The sequence below is a fragment of the Mauremys reevesii genome, linkage group 2 (genome assembly GCF_016161935.1).
Source record: "Mauremys reevesii isolate NIE-2019 linkage group 2, ASM1616193v1, whole genome shotgun sequence".
Taxonomy (NCBI): domain Eukaryota; kingdom Metazoa; phylum Chordata; order Testudines; family Geoemydidae; genus Mauremys; species Mauremys reevesii.
This window is the reverse complement of record NC_052624.1, coordinates 25020389-25040803: the sequence shown is the minus strand read 5'-3', so window position 1 is coordinate 25040803 and position 20415 is coordinate 25020389. Positions and strand designations below refer to the sequence as shown.

Here is a 20415-nt window from a genome sequence, read left to right as displayed (position 1 = left end):
TGATACCTTGTCCAAGTCCATAGCCGATATTCTCCAGAGTAGGGATACCTAGGAGATCCTGACAGACCAAGGGACCCCCTTTGTTTCCAAGCTGATGAAGGACTTGTCGGGTCTACCACCCCCAGACCGATGGGCTCGTTTGCTTTTTTAACAAGGCGAAAAAAAACATGTTGCGAAGGTGATCAGCTGCGATGGAAAAGACTGGGACACCCTGCTACCATACGTGCTGTTTGCCGTCCCGAAGTACCTCAGGCCTGCATACTGGACCTGGCTAAAGAAGACTGGGAAGAGCAGCCAAACCCGGGAGAAACATTGTGGAACATGTGCTACAAATGAGAGACCGGATCGCCAGGTCACCCCGACCTACTACAACCGTCAAGCAAAGGCCCGAAGTTCCAGGTGGGGACCGGGTGATGGTGCTCCTACCCACGCGAGAGCAAGCTCCTGGCCAGATGGGCTGGAGCAGATCTATCACATAAATCTGCTGAAACCCTGGCAGGATCCCAGAACAACGATCCGAGGCGGTCAGCCTGGTAGTTCACCATCACATCTTCACAGAGAGAGGTCAGGAAGATGCTGGCCCTAGGGTTTATTGAAGAGTCTCATAGCCAGTGGTCCAGTCCGGTTCTGGTGCCAAAGCCCCAGCAGGGCAGTATGATTTTCGACTGATCGACAGATTAGGAAAGGCCCGTTCATGTCTACCCTGACCTTACCAAGGGGCTTGGCAGATCCCCCTGGCGGAAGGACTATATCAATACACCGTTCTTCCTTTGGATTACATGGGCCCCCCCGCCTTCCAGCGGCTGATGGATGCTGCCTATCTTGATGATGTCATTCATATATAGCCCGACTGGGAGGACATCTCGGTAGGGTAGAGGGCAGTTAGATACCCTGAGAAGGGCTGGCGCGACCCGCGAACCTCCTCCATTCGATCGGGTTAGCTGAAGCCAAATACCTGGGGGGGTAGGGGGCGGGGCGTGGCGAGGCCCCCCCTCTCCCAAAGCGCTATATTGAAGCGAAAGTGCCACGGACTGCGGCGAAAAGCAGAGTCCGTCGTTGCGGGGTCCCACTTTGCCACCAGGGCATGCCTCTGCACGGACCCTGTCTAGCCCCAGACTGGGGCAGGAGTTCATCCTACAGACGGACGCCTCAGAAGTAGGCCTGGGGCAGTGCTTTCCCAAATGGGAGAGATGACGAACACCCCGTCCTCTACCTCAGTAGCTCCTGCCTGCCATCGTGGAGAAGGAATGTCTGGCGGTAAAGTGGGCATTATTTACTGGGGCGGAGATTTGCCTAGTCACGGACCATGCCCGTTGCAATGGATGCACCAGAACAAGGACAGTACATTGTTTTCCGACCCAAGTGTTGAGCAGGGGATATGTGGCAAATTCAGGCCAATTAACTACCTGGAGAGGGGTAACAATTAGCCAGGAAGGCTTAGCCAGCAAAATAAGGTTCAGCTGGGGCAGGGGTTGGAAAGAAACTAATCAGGTTCAGCTGGCCCCAGTTGCTAGAGACCTTTTTAAACCCTCCCTGACAAGGAAGCCAGGGGGGGAAGGAGGACGAGAGAAGCAGGGCAGCTGCCAGCAAGGAGGGACAGCTGAACTCTGAGACTCGCTGCAGGACGGAGGGCATTCTCCCCAGGGGAGGAAAAGAAACTAGAACTAGGAGGCTGGCTGAGAAGGAATCAGCCCGGCCTTGGGAGATTGAGAAGGGTTTTTTTTCCCTTGTGCCTAGCCTGTGCCTCTGAAGCTAGGACGGACTGAGCTAACAAGCAGAGGGGCAGGTATTTTGCCACAGTGCCACAGGATTCTTTGCTGCTTCTACAGAACCAGACTAACACGGCTACCCCTCTGATACTTGTTATGCCAAGTAACTTTTACAGCTTAACGTGCCCAGCATTAGGAATAGCTTAATTAAAAAACAAACAAAAAGCCTCCTTTACAAATGTGTTTTATAGCTCTAGTGGCTGCACTCTGAGTATAAACAGATATGGACAAAAATGAATAAATAATCAAGTTTAAAAATATAAACAGTGTGTTAAGTAAATACAAACTAGCAAATGCTGTATTTTCTAGCACTTCTATAATTAAATTTGGTTTATATGACATATTAAAATCACCTTTAATTAGCAAAATTGCATCCCACATTTTAGCCTAGATAAAATGTTTATTTTGGCATATAAACTTCTAAAACATAAGAACGGCCATTCTAGGTCAGACCAATGATCCATCTAGCCCAGTATCTTGTCTTCTGACAGTGGCCAGTGCCAGGTGCTCCGGAGAGAATGACCATAACAGGCAATCATTGAGTGATCTATTCCCTATCATCCACTCCCAGTTTCTGGCACTCAGAGGCTTGGAACAGCCAGTGCATAGGACTGCATACCTGACCATCTTAGCTAATAGCCATTGATGGACCTAATCTCCATGAATTTATCTAGTTTGTTTTTTAACCCTGTTATAGTTTGGGCCTTCACAACTCCCCTTACCAATGAGTTCCACGGGTTGTTTGTTGTGTGAGTAAGTACTTTCTTTTGTTTGTTTTAAATCTGCTATCTATTCATTTCATTGGGTGACCCCTGGTTCTTGTTTTATGTGAAGGAGTAAATAACAGATGCTTATTTACTTTCTCCACACCAGTCACCATTTTATAGACCTCTATCATATCCCCTCTTAGTCGTCTCTTTTCCCAGCTGAAAAGTCCCAGTCTTTTTTAACCTCTCATCATATGGCAGCTGTTCCATACCCTTATTCATTTTGTTGTCCTTCTCTGTACCTTTTCCAATTCTAATATATGTGTTTTTGAGACAGAGTGACCAGAACTGCACGCAGTATTCAAGGTATGGGCAAACCATGGATTTATATGGAAGTGTTATGATATTGTCTGTCTTTTTATCTACCCCAGTGGTTTTCAACCTGTGGTTCATGGACCTCCCTAGGGGGTTCATGGACTATGTCTAAGGGGTCCGTGGAAGACTTAGACTGAACAGAATTCAACTATATATACAGACACTAGATTTCCACACCTGCATTTGAAATTTTTTAGGGGTCCACAAATGAAAAAGGTTGAAAACCACTGATCTATCCTTTTCCTAACAGTTTTTAACATTCTGTTCGCTTTTTTAACTCTTGCAGCACATTCAGTAGATGTTTTCAGATAACTATCCACAATGACTCCTAGATCCCTTTCCTGAGTGGTAACAACTAATTTAAACCCCATCATGTTGTATATATAGTTAGGATTATGCTTTCCAGTGTTCATTACTTTGCATTTATCAACACTGAATTTCATCTGCTATTTTGTTGCCCAGTCACCCAGTTCTGTGAGTCTGTGACTCTTCGTAGTCTGCTTTGGACTTAACTATCTTAAATAATTTTGTACATCTGCAAATTTTGCTACCTCACTGTTTACTCTTTTTTCCAGATCACTTATGAATAAGTTAAACAACACTGATCCCAGTATAGATCCCTGAGACACACAACTGTTTACCTGCCTCCATTCTGAAAACTGACCATTTCTTTCTACCCTTTGTTTTCTGTCTTTTAACCAGTTACTGATCCATGAAAGGACCTTCCATGTTATGCCATGATTGCTTTACTTTTAAAAACTAAAGGCTTCTAAAGGAGAACTGATATAATTCCAACATTCAATACAAATGGGCCATTTGTTTGTTTAAAATGTTTACTGTATTCCAATATTCACATATTTTAAAGGTAAAATATATCTCTTTATTAAATTGAAGTACAATATTGACATTTTCCCTGTAACATTTACATAAATAGTTTTCTCCTTCTGATGTACATGTATATGTCTTTCAAATTTCCATATCCCATGCAGTTTGAATATAACTTCACATACATATACATCAATCCCAGACACAATATTTCTGATGTTTGGAAAGAAGTGGATAGGACTTCATCTTGTAGCCAGCCTGTCAACTGCTCCCCTTAGTTTGTAGAAAGGGAAAAATTGTCCAGTGGCTATAGAACCAGCTGCAGACTACTCTTGTCATGTAATCTTTCTGTGCCTCAGTTCCCCATCTGTAAACTGGGAATAATACTACTTTCCTGCCTCACAGGGGTGCTGTCAGAATAAATACCTCAAAAGTTGTAAGTGCTCATACTATAGTAAGCGAGAGTAGGGGAGCGCTAGATGAATACCTTGCAGAAGGTATTCAGGTATAGACAGACAGGTCACTGCTGCGTAATGCAAGGCCTGATTCCATCAACTACCACAGCTAAGTCTTCTCAATATTCCCAACCCCTTGCTGTTGTATGGAGAAAAGGTCTGGAACCAGAAATCAAACTTCTGTTTTAATTAGAATATCATCTCTTGGTCATTACCAGGTAAATTACCTTTCATGGGTAAAAAAGGCTTTTGGTGTGATCACAAGGAACACCATATGTAATATTTTGAGTCTTACACCATTAAAGTCCATGTGAAATTTCCACAAGAATAAGGTCCAAACGCATTCAAAAATCAAATACAGAATGAATACAACAGGAAAACTAACCTCATAGATAAAATACACTTTAGCTTCTACGTAGATTCCCATACGCACTACTGCACGTACTGCAGCATTCATACCTGAGAAGAGAAAGTGAATTCATTTATTACAAAATTATGCAAGGTTATCTCAATTTTCTAATATTAACTTGAAATACCTTTGTCAAAAACAAAATCCAACAACAACAATAATGAAGGAATTAATTGGAAGCTATAATTTGTTTCTAAACAGGAAAAAAAGCTTTTACTATAACAGAAATGTACATACTGACAACGCAGCCAACTCTAGAAGTTGAAGGAGGCGGAGTTATTTGTTTTAGCACCATAATTATATGGACATTAAACAGGGGAACTTGATGAAATTATCAAAATATTATTAGAATAAACAGTAATTAGAAAGTGGTGACTGCTAACTGACATAAGGCTAGTAATTTGGCACCTTGCAATTTGCAAGACTTGCAGGCACAATTCAGTGCCTGCCTCCCCTTACGCTAGAGGGGAAAGTAAGCTGTGCCAGCATTTTTTCCTGGTCCAGCTTACTTTCTTCCAAACCAGCTCAGCTGCACAGATGGTGTGCTGTGGAAGAGCAGAGCCACTTGAAGGGGAAGGGGGGGGGGAAGCAAGCCAGTGCCAGCTACTCTCCCCTTGAGTACACACTTGTGATGTGGATAGCATGGGTAAGGGAGTGCCTTATGGTATCTTACTACCCTGTGCAGGCATGTCCTGCAGCTCACAATGGAGCCCTTAGTACTCTTTTCATAGAAGCTTGACAAATTGAAACACTTGGCTGAAGGATGTCACACTTGTATATATCAGTATTAATACTTCAATTTATTAAGCAGCAAATATGTTTCACAGAACCATTTTATAGCAAACGCAATGGGTGTAAATCCAAAGAGTCAAAAAGAAAGTGGTGTCTATTGTAATGGCGCTCTCCATCTACCATGGGAAATATTACTAATGACAAAAGACATGGAGAATTACCAACAGACTCCAGGCACAAGAAGCAAAAACAGAGCTACAAGAGAGGGGCAAGGAAGCTGAGAGACTTCTCTAATAGCGGATCAGCACTCTCGTTGGACTTATAGATATGCCACAGCACAAAATATAGTATAGTATCTACAGTCACCCAGATCAATAGGATTCATTAGTTACTGGAAATAGCAAAGAAATAGATCAGCTCTGCTGATGATATAGGTGCAAAATAATCCCTGATTTGAAACACATAAGGTGATTAAACCACACAATGGAGTCGACCTGAATCTCCATATCCACAAACAAAGTCATGCATATGGCCTGTATGCAGGGAGCCTAGATACTATCACTTCCAGGGAAGTATTTAAAGACCCACTGAACTAACCTCTCTGTGAATGTTGAAATTGATTAGTGTGAAGGTCTCAGTGACCCTGAGGTTACCTCAAGTGCCTATTACTTAGGAACACAAGACAAGTCACTGTTATTAAACAGAAGTCTTTCATTGTGCAAGAACTGAACATTAAGGCTATTCTACACCAGAGACCTGTACCAATGCAGCTGTGCTGCTGTAAGATCTCTCGTGTAGCCACTCTATGCTGATGAGAGAGCGCTCCCCTGTTGATATTAAACCACCCCCAGCGAACGGCAGTAGCTATGTCAACGGGAGAAGCTATACTACTATTTTTAGCATGCCAGTTTGATGAAAGCCAGTGCAAGTATGACTACATGGGCTGGGAATCACACCCCCAGCTCCAAGTGTAGACATACCCAGTCAGGAAAACAATTCTGTCAGCTAGGGAGAGCAAGGTAGTAGCAAATATCCATTCAATTCTCCTTCCAGAAACCACACACACTTTGAGTCAGGTTTTTTAAGTCAATGCAGCTACATCAATTTCCACTGGCTGAAGATCTGGCCTTTCAAGTATCGACTAGGGCCAGGGAGGGTGCAGTAATTGCTGTAGAGTGTGGCACAAGGCACTTTTCACCTCCAAAATCTGTCCGTGTTCTCTATGGCATTTGCAGTCTCTGCCAACCCAAAAGCAAGAAGAGATGCAAGTGTTGCTTAGCATACTAATATTTTTATGCAGAATACTGTTTCTCTAAACCAAGTCTCTATAGATACTGATGGTTAATTACATCCCTATAGATCGGCTGGTACCATTGTTTTGTCTATAGGGTCTTACAGACAATGTTCAGAATGGCCATTCATTGGGTTTTCTCCTTCCCCACTTTCATCCTTCCGGAAAGCTCTCACCTGCTGCATCCTTCAGGGTTCCACCTTATCACCTTTCCTGTTCAACATGTATGAGGTGACTGCAAGATGTTTTGCGGATATAATAAATACTGACCAAAACAAAGTTCTGTGTCTGTCTTTCACCGACTAACGGTCTCATTAGCCCAAATGTGCGATTGACTGGAAGGAAAATGGACAGGCTAAGATTCAGAATGGATGTGACTTGGACCAGCTAAAACAGAAGAGATTCTTGTGAGCATGAAGAAGCATTTAATGGACTGGGCAAAGGCATCACCTGCATCATCTGCTGATGACGCATGTCTGCCTTTTGTCAATGATGCATGCCTGCTTTTTGTCAATGTTTTCTAAATTAAGATCCTAATGGATCAGTCACTGATCCTGGTTTTTCAGGTTACAGCTGCAGCACATATTTATTTTAATCATCTGTGACTTGTGAGGAGTCTGATCACCCCCTTCTAATGCAGAATTCTTCCCCGCCAGTAACACCTTTGCCTCCAGACCACACTATGGTAATAACCCGTACTTAGGCCTAACCTCTAAGCCCACCTTGAAGCTTCAGCTAGAGCAAAATATAACTGTCTTCTGCCCAACCAGAACAGACCTGTGAACACAACACTCATGTTCAAGTCTTTGTATTGTTTCTCTGTCCAACTCCTGGGATCAATTCAAGGTGCTGGTGATAATCTTTAAAACCCTGAAATGTCAAGGACACATTAACTGCATCACATCATTTAAGGCCGGGGAGGGAAGCACTTTCTTGTCAGCTATCTGGGGCTGAACCTGACAGTGACTTTGATTGTCAACTCTTTGGAGGAGGGGCCATCTTTTTGTTTTGTCTTTGTACAACACCTAGCTCAATAGTGGCATGATTGGGAATACAAATAATAATGGTAAGGTGACTTCTCATCTTCTTTCCCTCATTGTTGATGATTGAACAAAATCCAAATGTGGTCACTATTAGAACATGTTATTAGAAACTTGTTTAACCTTTGTCTGAATTGTTGTTTTTTTCCCAACTTTCTGACTTGGTGCCAGTGTATATGTTAACATTTCAGGAGATGGCAGCGGTGATTCATTATTAGTACCCATTGCTGGCTGCTCGATGCAAGTAAGCACCTAATTGCTTTGGTGAAAGACAACTTATAAATCAATAAAAAATAAATTAAGCATAAAATACTGATTTCTCTGACCCTTTAGAGTTGACAGCTATAGCCATCTCATACCCAATGATTTGCTAAGAGGCTCCTAAATCCCATTGATTCAGGTATCCTCATATTACATAGGATTTTTTTTCCCTTGGACTATTAACCTTTATAACTGTTTCTTCATTAAAAGTGTGAGGGAAAGGAAAATGTTTTTGAACACAATATTTTGCTCATCTTTTTAATAAGGTAGAGGGTCTTTACTGATGCAGTACACTTTAGTTACTGTTTGGTTTCTTACATGTGTGTTTTAACCCTATTTGTATGTAAGACTTTTTTTTTCAGTTCAAACATATTTTTTTCTTGTCTCTTTATATGATTTTACATATATTCATTTTGAGCGGTTTCACTAATGTTGAGGAACTCAACTCCACCAAAAAAATCAGAGTTACAATAGATGTACCATTTCAGAAGACGAGTAACAAATTCACTAAAAAAGTTACATGACTAAAAGGCTCAGAAAATGTCATTTGCTTTAGTACTAAACTTTTCCTAATGTTAAATTATTCATTTCCTTCTCAGTTTAAGCAGCATTATTCCGCTGGTTCCATACTTATTAATTTTAAACCAACTTCTCTTTTCTGTTTCTATTTTAAGAACTTACTGGTGCTTTTAGTATATTGAGAATTTTACTTTTGAAACAGGATGCCTATGCAAAGCTAAAAACGTACATGAAAATCCAGGGTTGTTTCCACACATTTACATTTTCCATGTCTATTTGATAAAGATGGGAAGGTTTCTAGTCCAGGAATATCAGCTTGGGTTAATATAAATAATAAGGCATTCACACAACCTCCAGTCACCAGTGAGAATTTCACAACTTTTACCAAGCACTTAGACTGATCATTATTATTTGTAAAGCAACAGTTCCAGTTCAGAGATTGATCATTATTATTCATAAAGCAACAGTTCCAGTTCAGTTCCTCAGAAGATTTACAGTGCAATTGTCCCACAGAGTACTCTATGCATACAGTTTTCTTGAATAAACAACCTGTGTATCCATCTAATCACTTAAATTACTTCTACACAACATTTTAGGAAGATGACCCCAAACTCATGTGTGTTTTCCTATTGATACAATTATGTAAGTCTCAACGTATGAAAGCCATGTCGGAGGAAATGGCTCAAAAGGCTGATATGTGAGTAACACTTAGGCTAGAGATTCCCCACATGGAGGTTGTAACCAGATTTCAAGAGGCTACAATTACTCACTCCCTTCTGTCTAAAGCTACGTCTACACTATGAGGTAGGACTGTGATTCTCCTATTCTTGTACACATACTCAGGCTAGCTCGCATTGAGTAGAGTGAGTATAAATAGTATGTAGCCACAGTAGCATGGGTAGCAGCAGTGGAGGCATGGTTGAGCCATGCCGAGTACATACCCATGAGCTTCAGGCAAGCTGTATGTGGCACAGCTAAACCATGCCTCTGCTACTGCTACTCGTGCTACAGCAGTTACGCTGCTATTTATACACCCAATAGCTTGATGACAGCTCATGTGAGTCACACCCTTAGCTCATACTGTATATGTAGCCTAAATAGGAGGTGGATGGATCCCAAAACTTGTGTCTATTGCAACATGGGTTGTCAGTCTGGAAAAGAAGAGAACCCTTGCCTCAGGCCATTCTGTATACCCTCACTGAAAGTTTATAACTTGGCTATTTAATATACACGTGTTATCACTGCTTGACACTGTGTGACTATTTTGTACTCCATCACTCTCAATTTTAAAATCAAGACTGAATGTTTATTTTTTTCTAACAGATCTGCTGTAGGAATTTTTTTGGACAACTTCTGTGGCCCGTGTTATGCAGGTTAGACAAGATGATCACAATGGTCCCTTCACGCCTTGGAATCTGTTTGCCTCTGTGCAGAGACAGCAATATTTTCAGACTTGGGCGCTTAAAGGCAAGCACCTAGCCAATTTTCAGAAGTGCTGAATACTTAAGAGCTCACACTGAAGAATCTGTTGCTGTTCAGTACTGAATAATCTAGCAATGTCCCAATAAACCTAAATTTGACTTTAAATACCTACCATTGGGTACTTACATCTGAATATTTTGACCAGAGTATATTCAAATATATAAAGGTATCTACAGAGGAGAGCATGAACTTGACTAATAAAACACTGGCAAACAATGTCTTATTTAATTATCTTTGGCTTCTTACAACCAGCATTTCCATGAGAGTATCTATGAAATGTAATTATATAATTACTACTGGAAAATGGATGTACTCAGTAGTCATGAGACTTGGTCCTCGATACTCAGTACAGCGTTGATACACACAGAGGATTTGAACAGTGGCTTAGAGACTAAACTGTGGCTAAAATAGCCATTTAAAATATGGCAACATAATCTAAAATTCTTCTGAATTACCATTTTCTTTTTCATCAGACCTTTGATAGGTGCTAAGATTTATCTGGCACTTTTTGGCCCAACTGAAGATTGAATAACCTAGCTGGATGGCATTAGATGATGCAGGGCCGCCCAGAGGAGGGAGCAAGTGGGGCAATTTGTCCCAGGTCCCGGGCCCTGCAGGGGCCCCCACGAGAATGTTGGAGGCTCTCCACCCCGCCTCCCCTATCCCCCGGCGCCTCAGCGCACCACGTCCAGCAGCGGCCCTGGACAGCGCTGCAGCGGTGTGGCTTGGGCGGGGCCTGAGCTCCTCCCGTTCAGAGCTGCGTGGTAAGGGGGCGGGGCTGCAAGTTCCAGGCTGACCAGCGGGAGCTCAGGCCCTGACGGAGCCATGCCACTGCAGCGCTCTTCAGGGCTGCTCCTGGACGTGGTGTGCTGAGGCTCTGGGAGAGTGGAGAGACAGGGGTAAGCGGTATGGTAAGGGGGGCAGGGGCGTTGGATAAGGGGCAGGGAGTCCCAGGGACAGTCAGGGGACAGGAAGGGGGCAGAGGTTCGGAGGGGGGCAGTCAGGGAACAGGGAGTTGGATTGTGGGCGTTCTGGGGGTCTGTCAGGACTCGGGGGTGTGTGTATAGGGATGGGGGAAGTCAGGGGACAGGGAACAGGGGGAGTTTGTTGGGGGTGGGGTCCCGGGGTGGTGGTTGGAAAGGTCTTAGGGGGGCAGGCAAGGGACAAGTAGCAGGATGGGTCAGGGATTCTGAGGGAGCAGTCGGGGGGCAGGAATTGGGTGGGGGTCAGATAGGGGGCAGGGCCAGGCTGTTTGGGGAGGCACAGCCTTCCCTACCCTAAAGCTCATTCAGCAGTTTGAGGCTTGCAGACAGTTATTTAACACAAAGAGCCAAGCTGTTATCTTTTCCCTTAGGGCTACCATCCCTTTCACTTCTCAAATGCCAAATTATAGTCTATATTTAATTTCAGTGCCATAGGGAGATTCATGTCAGGGGAGGGTAGCTTCATTTAAAATTAGCCACTTTAGATTAACAGTGATAGAGCCAAGAGAGCCAGGGGGGAGGGATCACATGAGAAGAGCAATATCCTACATCACCTACATCCTTCCCAACCCTACCAAGGGAGACCCCTCTCCCCTGCATTCCCCGAGGCTTCAGAGGGGTTAATTCAGTGGTTCACAAACTTTTGTACTGGTGACCCCTTTCACATAGCAAACCTCTGAGTGTGACCCCCGCCCCACAAATTAAAAACACTTGTTTATATATTTAACACTATTATAAATGCTGGAGGCAAAGCAGGGTTTGAGGTGGAGGCTGACAGCTCGCGACCCCCAGTAACCTCGTGACCTCCTGAGAGGTCCTGACCCCCAGTCTGAGATCCCCTGAGTTAGTTTAATTTTAGCACCCTGTGTCCATTCACAGGCATGTGCTATTTTGAGCATTTCAGTTTTCACAACATAGGTTCATTCCACATTCTGGAATAAGCTCAAATGCTCAGTTCGTGGAGTATGTACATAAGCTATACTAAAGACAAACCCACAGTAACCGTCTCCAGTTTGTGAGGGACACCATTGGAGTCAGTCTCTAGGAAACAGATAAATTCATGTAAAAAGCAACAAAGAGTCCTGTGGCACCTTATAGACTAACAGACGTATTGGAGCATAAGCTTTCGTGGGTGACGAAGTGGGTATTCACCCACGAAAGCTCATGCTCCAATACGTCCGTTAGTCTATAAGGTGCTGCAGGACTCTTTGTTGCTTTTTATAGATCCAGACTAGCACGGCTACCCCTCTGATACTAGATAAATTCATGGAGGTTAAGTCCATTAATGGCTATTAGCCAGGATGGGTAAGAATGGTGTCCCTAGCCTCTGTTTGTCAGAGGGTGGAGATGGATGGCAGGACAGAGATCACTTGATCATTACCTGTTAGGTTCACTCCCTCTGGGGCACTTGGCATTGGCCACTGTCGGTAGACAGGATACTGGGCTGGATGGACCTTTGGTCTGACCCAGTATGGCCATTCTTATGTTCTTATGTTCTAACCTAAATGAACCTAAAGTTATGGAGACAGATATAAGTCAAGGAAGCCAGCAGAGTATCAGAAACCTGGAAAAATCTCTGACTGGATGGGCTCAGGCGTTTGGTCACAAGCTGAGGTGGTTCAAAGTTTTGAATTTTTTTTAAGCAGAATTTTTTATTGTTTCTTTAAACAATCAAACACAGCAAGCAGCAAATATTTGGCCACACACTTCTGAAACCCCAAACCATGTTCAGGTTTTGGCAGACTAATTTCAGCTTTTCAATTACAAAAACCAACAAATTTTGAAGGAAAGCAGACACTGTCCGTGATTTTTTCTGCTTTTTAAAACCCCCTAGTTTTCAATCCAAAAAAAGTTTTGACAGAAAATATTTGTCCAACCCTTTTAATGAGCTTTAGTGCCTTTTAGCACTAGCTGATGCTGAGAACCAGTGATACCTTGTAAAGGTGACTTGAAAAGAAGTTGTCTAAAAACTGGGTTTGTGCCGAGATGAGGAAGGTTTTAAAATGTTTATTTTTCCCAGGGCTGCCGGGGGTAGGTTGTGGGGGGGGGGTAGGTTGGGGGGAGTGGGGGGAGGGAGCGGCAAGTGGGAAGAATATAGTATTTTATACTGTTGTAACTTTTTTTTATGGAAGGGGCCCCTGAAATTGCTTTGCCCCAGGCCCCCTGAATCCTCTGGGAAGCCCTGAGATGATGGCTGAAACAGATGCATCAAGGAGAAGCTAGTATCCTATATCTGGATACTGTCTGTTCAATTATATTTGCAAAACAAGAACAATACACACACACACACACACACACACACATATATCTTGGGCATTTTAGGCTTGTTTCCATTCAAAATGCCTTCTTTGCCTCTTCCAAAAAAAAAAAAAAAGAAAAAAAAGAAAATTAGCACCAGTCACTTAGGAATTAATTTGTGACACAAGTCACTTTTTTAATTTTAGAAGTAACGTCTCCAAAACACCAGATACAATGAATGCTGAAAAAGTCTGTACAAATTACCATTAACTATAGAATGTTCATTTCCTATCTGTAAAATGTATGTTGAAACATGACATGTTAACTTTTTTAGCAAATAAATTATTCTTCAAATTTTATTTACAAAATTTAAAACAAATCCATGGAGCTGTCTTCAAATTATGTATATACATAACACACATAGCAACCATTATGCAATATACATATAAATTCTACACTTTTGGAGACAGAAAGGGGTTTGTTTTTTTGGGGCGGGGGGGACATGTAATGGACTGGGACAATATAAGACTCTTAACCAGTAGGTGATGAAACTGTTGCACAGGTCTGCCTATTACAGAGCCATGATCTGCGCTCTGGGCTGTGTAACCCAGAAGGCTATGACTATTTCATTAATGCCCAAAAGTGTTTTGCCATGCAAATAAAAAAACATGACATAACTCTTAATTTGAAGAGCTCAAAACCAAAGAGTAAGAGTAACAAGCAAATGAAGGGATGGGGTGAGGAAGAGCTGAGGCAAGTAAATAAGTTTACATGACTGTCATTTAGATTTTTGCTCATTGTGAGGGTTCCATAAATTTATGTTCTAAAATACATAGAACAACTCGCTTCCTGTGTGTTACAGAGAATAAGGGGAGGATGACATTCTATTGAAAGAGGATCCACATCTCAGGAGCCAGTGGCTGGTGTATAAATTCACCCACCAGTGTCAACATTAACACGTCCAGGCCCAACACAGCAGGACCAACAGCCCAATGCACCTGCACATGCAATTCACAATCTCAGGCCCCTCACTCAGATTATCTTCCACAGCATTCAAGCCTTGAAGTTACCTGAACATTCTGTTTTGTGGTTAAGGTTACACTGGAGTTTTAAAGAACACCAGTCCAGAGTCTCAGCCATTCCCTGGCCACTTTACATTGGCCCACCAATCTGTCAGCCCTAGATGGTACAGAATTCCCTCTATATAAGGGATCCTGGACCACTGTAATTGCTGCTCCTCTACCACCCTCATCATGGTTCCAGCATCGGCAATTTTCCTAGGGGACACTCTTCATCCCTCAGTGATCTGTTCCTGCCAGAATGGCCTTGGAGGTCATTGACAGCCGACATAAAGTAGCCCTGAGGCTGTTCTACATTGTGCCAAGGACCAACCCATGACAGGACAAACCCCAGGATCTGAGGGCATAAGAGCTGCTTAAAGACCCCCCTTCTCATGCCGCTCCCTCCAAAACTGCTCCAACAGCACTTGGATGCAGTCCAGACTCTGGCACATCATGCTGATAGATTCTTGAGAATCAGCTGTCAATGTTCAATCAGAATATACATCAAGAAACTGAATACCAGATACTGGATTTGTTTCCCAATTTAACAGCTGGGTGGCCAAAATTGTAGTGCTGACACAGCAAGTATAGACTACACTTTACAAGCACATATTATTTGTAACATTTTCACTTCACTAAATCCCCAATACACTGCTTAAATCCACCACACAAAATGGTGGAAAGTACGTCTACACTGTAAATACAGTGATTAACTCCTGATTGTTTCAAGGGAGCTGCTATAGTATGTGCTGTGAATGCATATTAATACAGATTTAAACATCTTGGATCCATAATACTATATACACACTAAAAAACCTTTAAGGAGATTAACAACTGTAAATCTGAAGATGCCACATTTTGAACAGTAACAGCCACTTTAAGTAGAAAAGACATGTAATTTTTATTTTAAAAAAGGCCACTTGTAAATGATTAAAAAGTAAGAAAAACACCCCACATAGTAAACTCTTGGGCTGAGATTTTATATGTCAAGCATCTGCCTGGAACAGTGCAGGCATGTGCCTGCTGCGTCAGTGAACATACAGGTTAAGAGTGGGGAAAAGCTTAGAAGCCATCATATAGTGCAGCACTAACAGGTGCCACTGTAATGATATCTATTCCTGTAGAAACAGATTTCTGTTGTAAATATTCAAGAAGTTAAAGCAAATGGGGGATGGAAAATCAGTTAAAGAATAGAAAACCCTCCCAATTTAGAACAGGATTACTTTGCACAACATAGTTCTTCCAAAACTGCTAATCGGCTTGTTTTTATATAAACTCTCAACTACAGACCTCAATATCCTCTTTAAATTACTCTCGCCCCATGCAGTACAAATGACCTTGAAAGGTCATGACTCAGAGTCCTCCGTATTCTGTTCCCCTCCCAGGATGTGATGCAGAATGGAGGTTGCATACTTCAGTCTTCTTACTGTTCCCAAATCCCAACCCAGTTATGTAAATGACTCCGTGGAGACACTCGAGCCCTAAGGTTGGGTTTAGTCTGTTTTCTCATGAAAGAAATGAAACGATGTTGCCTACAAAACATCCTGGACAACATCGTGTCCTCCGCTCATAGTCCGCAAAACAGTCACGGCGCTTGGGCAGCGCTCCCCAAACGCTCCTCCCTTTTTTTTTTTTTTTGCTACACTTTGCAGATAATCAAATCTAGGGCCGATCGATTGACTTTGGGACGATGTTTAAATGTTGCACTATAGCGCCCGGTGGCGACGTCGATGTAATACTTTTTTTTTTTTTTTAAGAAAAGGAGCTAGAACCGCTGCTCCAGCGTTATGTAATCCGCAGCCATGCGGAAGCGAGCGGCAGCGCTCAGCCTGGGTTTGCTGCTCTGCTGCTCCGGGCAATACGCTGTCACTGTTTCAAAGGAAAATGGCGATGTAAGGGCTCAGGTGCCCGGATCCCGAGCTCTCCTGGAACGATTTCAGCACAACTGGTAACACCGTCATGGGGCGGACGACTGCAAGAGGAGCCAAGCCAGCCGCTGATTGTCAAGGGAAGCAGCTTGCTTGCCTCGTTCTCTGCAGTGGCAGATCCCTTCTGTCCCCATGGGGAGGGGTTTAGCTAATCCCAGGTAAAACCCCAGGGCACCCCACTACTCCTGGGGGAGGGAGGAAGGATGCTTCTTCAGCAGAGATATGACGCACAGAGAAATTCGCAACGACTGGCCGCGGATCACGTACACACTGGAGGCGGGCACCGAGCGAGGAGAAAGTGGTCCATGCAAAGTAGCATTCTCATGCGCACTAGGGAAAGGAGGGGGCAGAGACGGGTGGAGGGGGAGACAGGTCCCCCGCATCCCAAACACACACCTATCAAGGGGAAGGGGAGTGAGGCTTTCTCCTGACACATTCATTGAGGGAAGTGGGGGGGGGGGAACTAGTCCTCGCTCCTCCAAACCCTGACGCACTCAGAGGGGTCTCTCTTCTCACAACTCCCTCCACCCACAAGCACATTTGCAGGAGCCATACTTCTCTCTTCACCCCCACGCACGTGAAAGACTGGCGGGGAGGCCCGGTCCCCATCCCCAATGCAAAAAACAACACAGATCATCCCTGCCCCGCGCCCCACGCTGCTGAAATACTCCCAATCTGCAGCGAAACTGGCAGCTACTGCATTACCCTTCTTCCCAACGCACTCCCGGAGCTGCGGGAAAACTAATGTCACCGCCGAGGAGAAGGCTACGGGGAATGATGGCAGCGCTGCATATATTAACAAGATACTTCTCCCTCTGGCTAAGGGGATCGAGAGCCTTTGTTGTTAAATACTGCCCCGCATTACCCATCTAGAATCTGCGCCTTGAGCAGCCCAAGATAGAACTGTTCATAACAGGCTCAAATTAATTCGGGGAGACAAGGGGGAGGGGGCCTGAGAAGGGATCTCATGACCAGGTTAGTAAATTTCAATCAATTCTCCTGTTCCCTGGTCGCCCTTTGATTCCATTTCTGTAGGTCCTTGGTCTCTAAGCCCCAACATTAAACCCCTGCTACTCTTCCTTTGGAAGGATTCCGTGTAGGTCTAGCGATCGAAGGGGGCTAAGGAGGTCTGCAATTTATTAATCTTGCGCCGGTGTGAGCTACCTAAACCGTTGTCACGAATGCGAAACTACTCCTCGTGAGTCGTGCCAAAGAACGAAGTGAAAGGCGGATGGGGTGAGGGCTGCCACTGCCCCAGCGGCAGACAGTTCCCCTGCTCCCATGTGCAATGCAGCAAGCCCACCACCACGCCTCACATTCTGGGCACTAACTAGCCCTTTCTCCATCCCCCCTTCTCCCTGCCATCCCCTGAAAGGGAAAGACGTCTCGGGGATAAAGTTACTGGAGCTTTCGGTTTCCTGCCCTCCAGAAGGCAGGCTCAGAAGTCGTCACACGTTTGAAAATGTGATGAAGAAGGGAGGGAGGATGAATGGAGGCTGCTTGTTGCCGCCCTGCCTGTCTAGGCACGTTTGCAGCCCAGACACGGAGATGAGGCAAAAGGAAGATTTTTTTTACGCTGATGTCAAAGCAGTCCGAGATCCGTGGAACTGCAGGGAAACAGTTCTGCCGGCCCACCCTGATCGCAAGCCAGCCCCCTTTAGCCCACGTCCAGTGCCCCATCTGCCCCTACCTCAATGCCCGCTGTGCCCCGACCCAGCGTGTCCCTGCCCCTGCCCTAGTGTGCATGCTGCCTGCCCAGCCACCAGCCACCCACTGCCCCCAGTGTCCATGCACCTCCCGCCCATGCCCACTGCACCGCCACACGAGCCTCCTGCCCGTCTCCAAACTACCCCTGCCCGCTGCACCCCTCATCCGTATTCCCCCCTTCCACCCCCCCAATGTGCACGCCCTCCCACATAGCCATGGTGCCCAATACATCCCACAGCCCCCTTCCTCCCCCACAGCTGCATCACCTTGCGCATCCCCGCCGCTGGTCAGCACCCCGATGGCTTTCCCGGCGCCCGAGAGATTCTCGAAGAACTTCTTATCCGCCGGCTGCTCCGCCATGGTGCTGGGAGGGGAGGGAGCGAGCTGCCGGCCGGCTGCGCGGCTCCCCTGCCCGGCTGCGGGGTGGAGGCAGCGAGCGAGGTCCCTGGGCGGCGCCGGAGGGAGTCCCTGGCAGCGCTGGGGACGGAACCCGGAACAGAAACGCTACGGCATAAAACCCGGGGGGGAAGCACGAGACGCGCAGCCCGCACACCCCACCCCACCCGCCGCCGCTGCTGCTGCTACTACTGCAGCTCCAGCTTCCTCCGCTCCGGCCTTCCCCACCCGGCGCGGCTCTGCCCACAGCAACCCAGCGGCCCCTCTCTCCGCGGCGCGGCTGCGGCGGCTCCACCCTCTGAGGGGCAGGGCGAGAAGCCAATGAGAGCAAGTGCGCCGCCCAGGGCGCTCGGCTGCCGGCCGCGGGCGGGGGAGCGCGCTGGGATGCTGCAGCCTGGGTAAGGGGCGAGGACGGCGGCAGGTGGGGAGGGTGGGAGAGGCTCGAATGGGTGGGAAAAGGGGGAAGGGGTGCAAAGGCGGCCCCCTCCTTTCCTAGAGGAAGCGGCTGTTTTTCCTGGCAGAGCCGCAGGAGGAGGTTCCTCCCCCCCGCGCAGTGAGGTTCCTCCCTCCCAGCTCTCCCTGCTGGAGACCAGCCCTGAGCGGCACTCAGATCTCTGCCTGCAGGTGCTGGAGGAAAGTAGACTGGGGTAGCTGCTCCCTGTCGTCGCCCTGCATGGTCTGGCAATAAAAGGGTGGGCAATACAGGAACAATTTGTATAGTGGGGGTGGTGAGAGCCATTGAACCAAACCCTGTGTACGATGGAAACCACTTCAAGCCAGAGGATGTGGCAGCACCCCAGCACCCCTAGTTCCAGCACCCAGGGGCAGTACCCCTGAAAGCAGGCTAGCAGCTAGGTGGCACATAATACCATTGTCCCTCTTCGACCTAGCTCTGTCCTGCTCTGGTTACACCCAAGCCATTCCCTGCAATCCTAAAAGCTGCTGATCTCTATAAGCAAGCAATCATTGCCTGTCATTCCATTAGAGATGGGTAATGAGGGGCAATCTCCCTCTTTAGAGGCTTCAGTTTTGTATCTTTTTTTTTTTTTTTTTTTGTTGGTTGGTTGGTTTTTTTGTTCAAGCTCTCTCTGTGAGAGTGTTTGCAGGATGAGGGCCTGAGTGACTCAACAAAATTATGCAGCATGTCAGAAACAGAATTCAAATGCTAACTCTCAATCCTATGCTTTAATCACTATTAGAATTATTGTTTTTATTCAACATTTAGACACATCCTAAATTTGGTGCTTTATAAACACAGGCCCTGATCCTACAGACTTTTACATATATGAGTAGCTATACTCAAGTAGGTAGTCCCAATAAATTCAATGAAACTATTCACATGAGTAGAATTACTAGTGTTTGTAAGTATTCTAATCCTAGAAATACTGATGCACTTTAACTAGGAAACTTGTGCAAAATTAATCATGTGTGAAAGTGAATACACTTCTCTGCACCAAAGAGCTAACAGGCCCAGTTCCACAAACCCTTACCTATGTAAGTAGTTACACAATAATTAATTCTGTTTACAAATAATTGGATTGAGGGCCTTGGAGTTAAGTAATTCAAAGGCTTGCAATCCAGATATTTTGTGTATATTGTCCTAATGGGCCTGATCCAACACCCAGTATCCTCAGCTGGTATAAACCGTCATAGTTCCATTGAAATTAGTGGCATTATGACAGTTTACACCAGCTGGGGAGCTTCCCCTATGAATCTTTCCACTGACTCCAGTGCCTTTGGATTAGGTGCCTAATGTTTGTTTGTGTTTCCTGTTTTATTTAGGGCATTTTTAGGTAAGTCTTGCAAACTATGAGGCTGAAAATAGATTTCTGTCTACCTTCATCATAAATCCTGTATACACTTAGTAATCAGAGGTGGTTGTTTCCCAGAAAGCAGTGGTTTTTCAGATTGTCCTGTAAGGTACATAATAGAATTTATCTCCTAACAGGTGGTAGGATTTTTTTGTCTTCTCTTAAATTCAGAAACAGCTGCTCATCTCATTGGTTTCATTATTTGTTATTGTTATTCTTTGTCTTTAACTTCTCATTAGGGAAGCATTTTACTTGGTTGTTAGTATCAGGACATTAAAACAAAGTTGACTAGTGATAATAAGTAAATTAAGGATGTGGTACTGTTTGTGCCCGAGGCTGCCTTGACACACTTTCAGACTTTCAAGAAACTCAGTCACCAGTAATCTCTCTTTATTCCTGACATAATATTGAAGATGGCTATCTTGT

The 20415-nt window shown here is 45.0% G+C and overlaps 1 protein-coding gene and 1 long non-coding RNA gene across 10 annotated transcripts in view; one reads left to right on the top strand and one right to left on the bottom strand.

The window, feature by feature from the left end:
- The window catches only part of LOC120398732 (phosphofructokinase, platelet), an 82257-nt gene extending 63948 nt beyond the window's left edge, over positions 1–18309 (bottom strand). For all 9 annotated transcript variants that reach the window (XM_039526312.1, XM_039526314.1, XM_039526311.1 and 6 more), the window contains exons 1-2: positions 18049–18309; positions 4517–4590 (exon numbers count right to left, since the gene is read on the bottom strand). In XM_039526312.1, the coding sequence (XP_039382246.1) occupies positions 4517–4590; positions 18049–18142 (168 nt within the window). In that variant the 5' untranslated portion in view covers positions 18143–18309. The remainder of the gene's footprint in view (positions 1–4516; positions 4591–18048) is intronic.
- Positions 18310–18456: 147 nt separating this feature from the next.
- LOC120398733 overlaps positions 18457–20415 on the top strand; it is a 32020-nt gene continuing 30061 nt past the window's right edge. The window contains exon 1 of the long non-coding RNA XR_005594666.1: positions 18457–18576. This is a non-coding gene — a long non-coding RNA (uncharacterized LOC120398733). The remainder of the gene's footprint in view (positions 18577–20415) is intronic.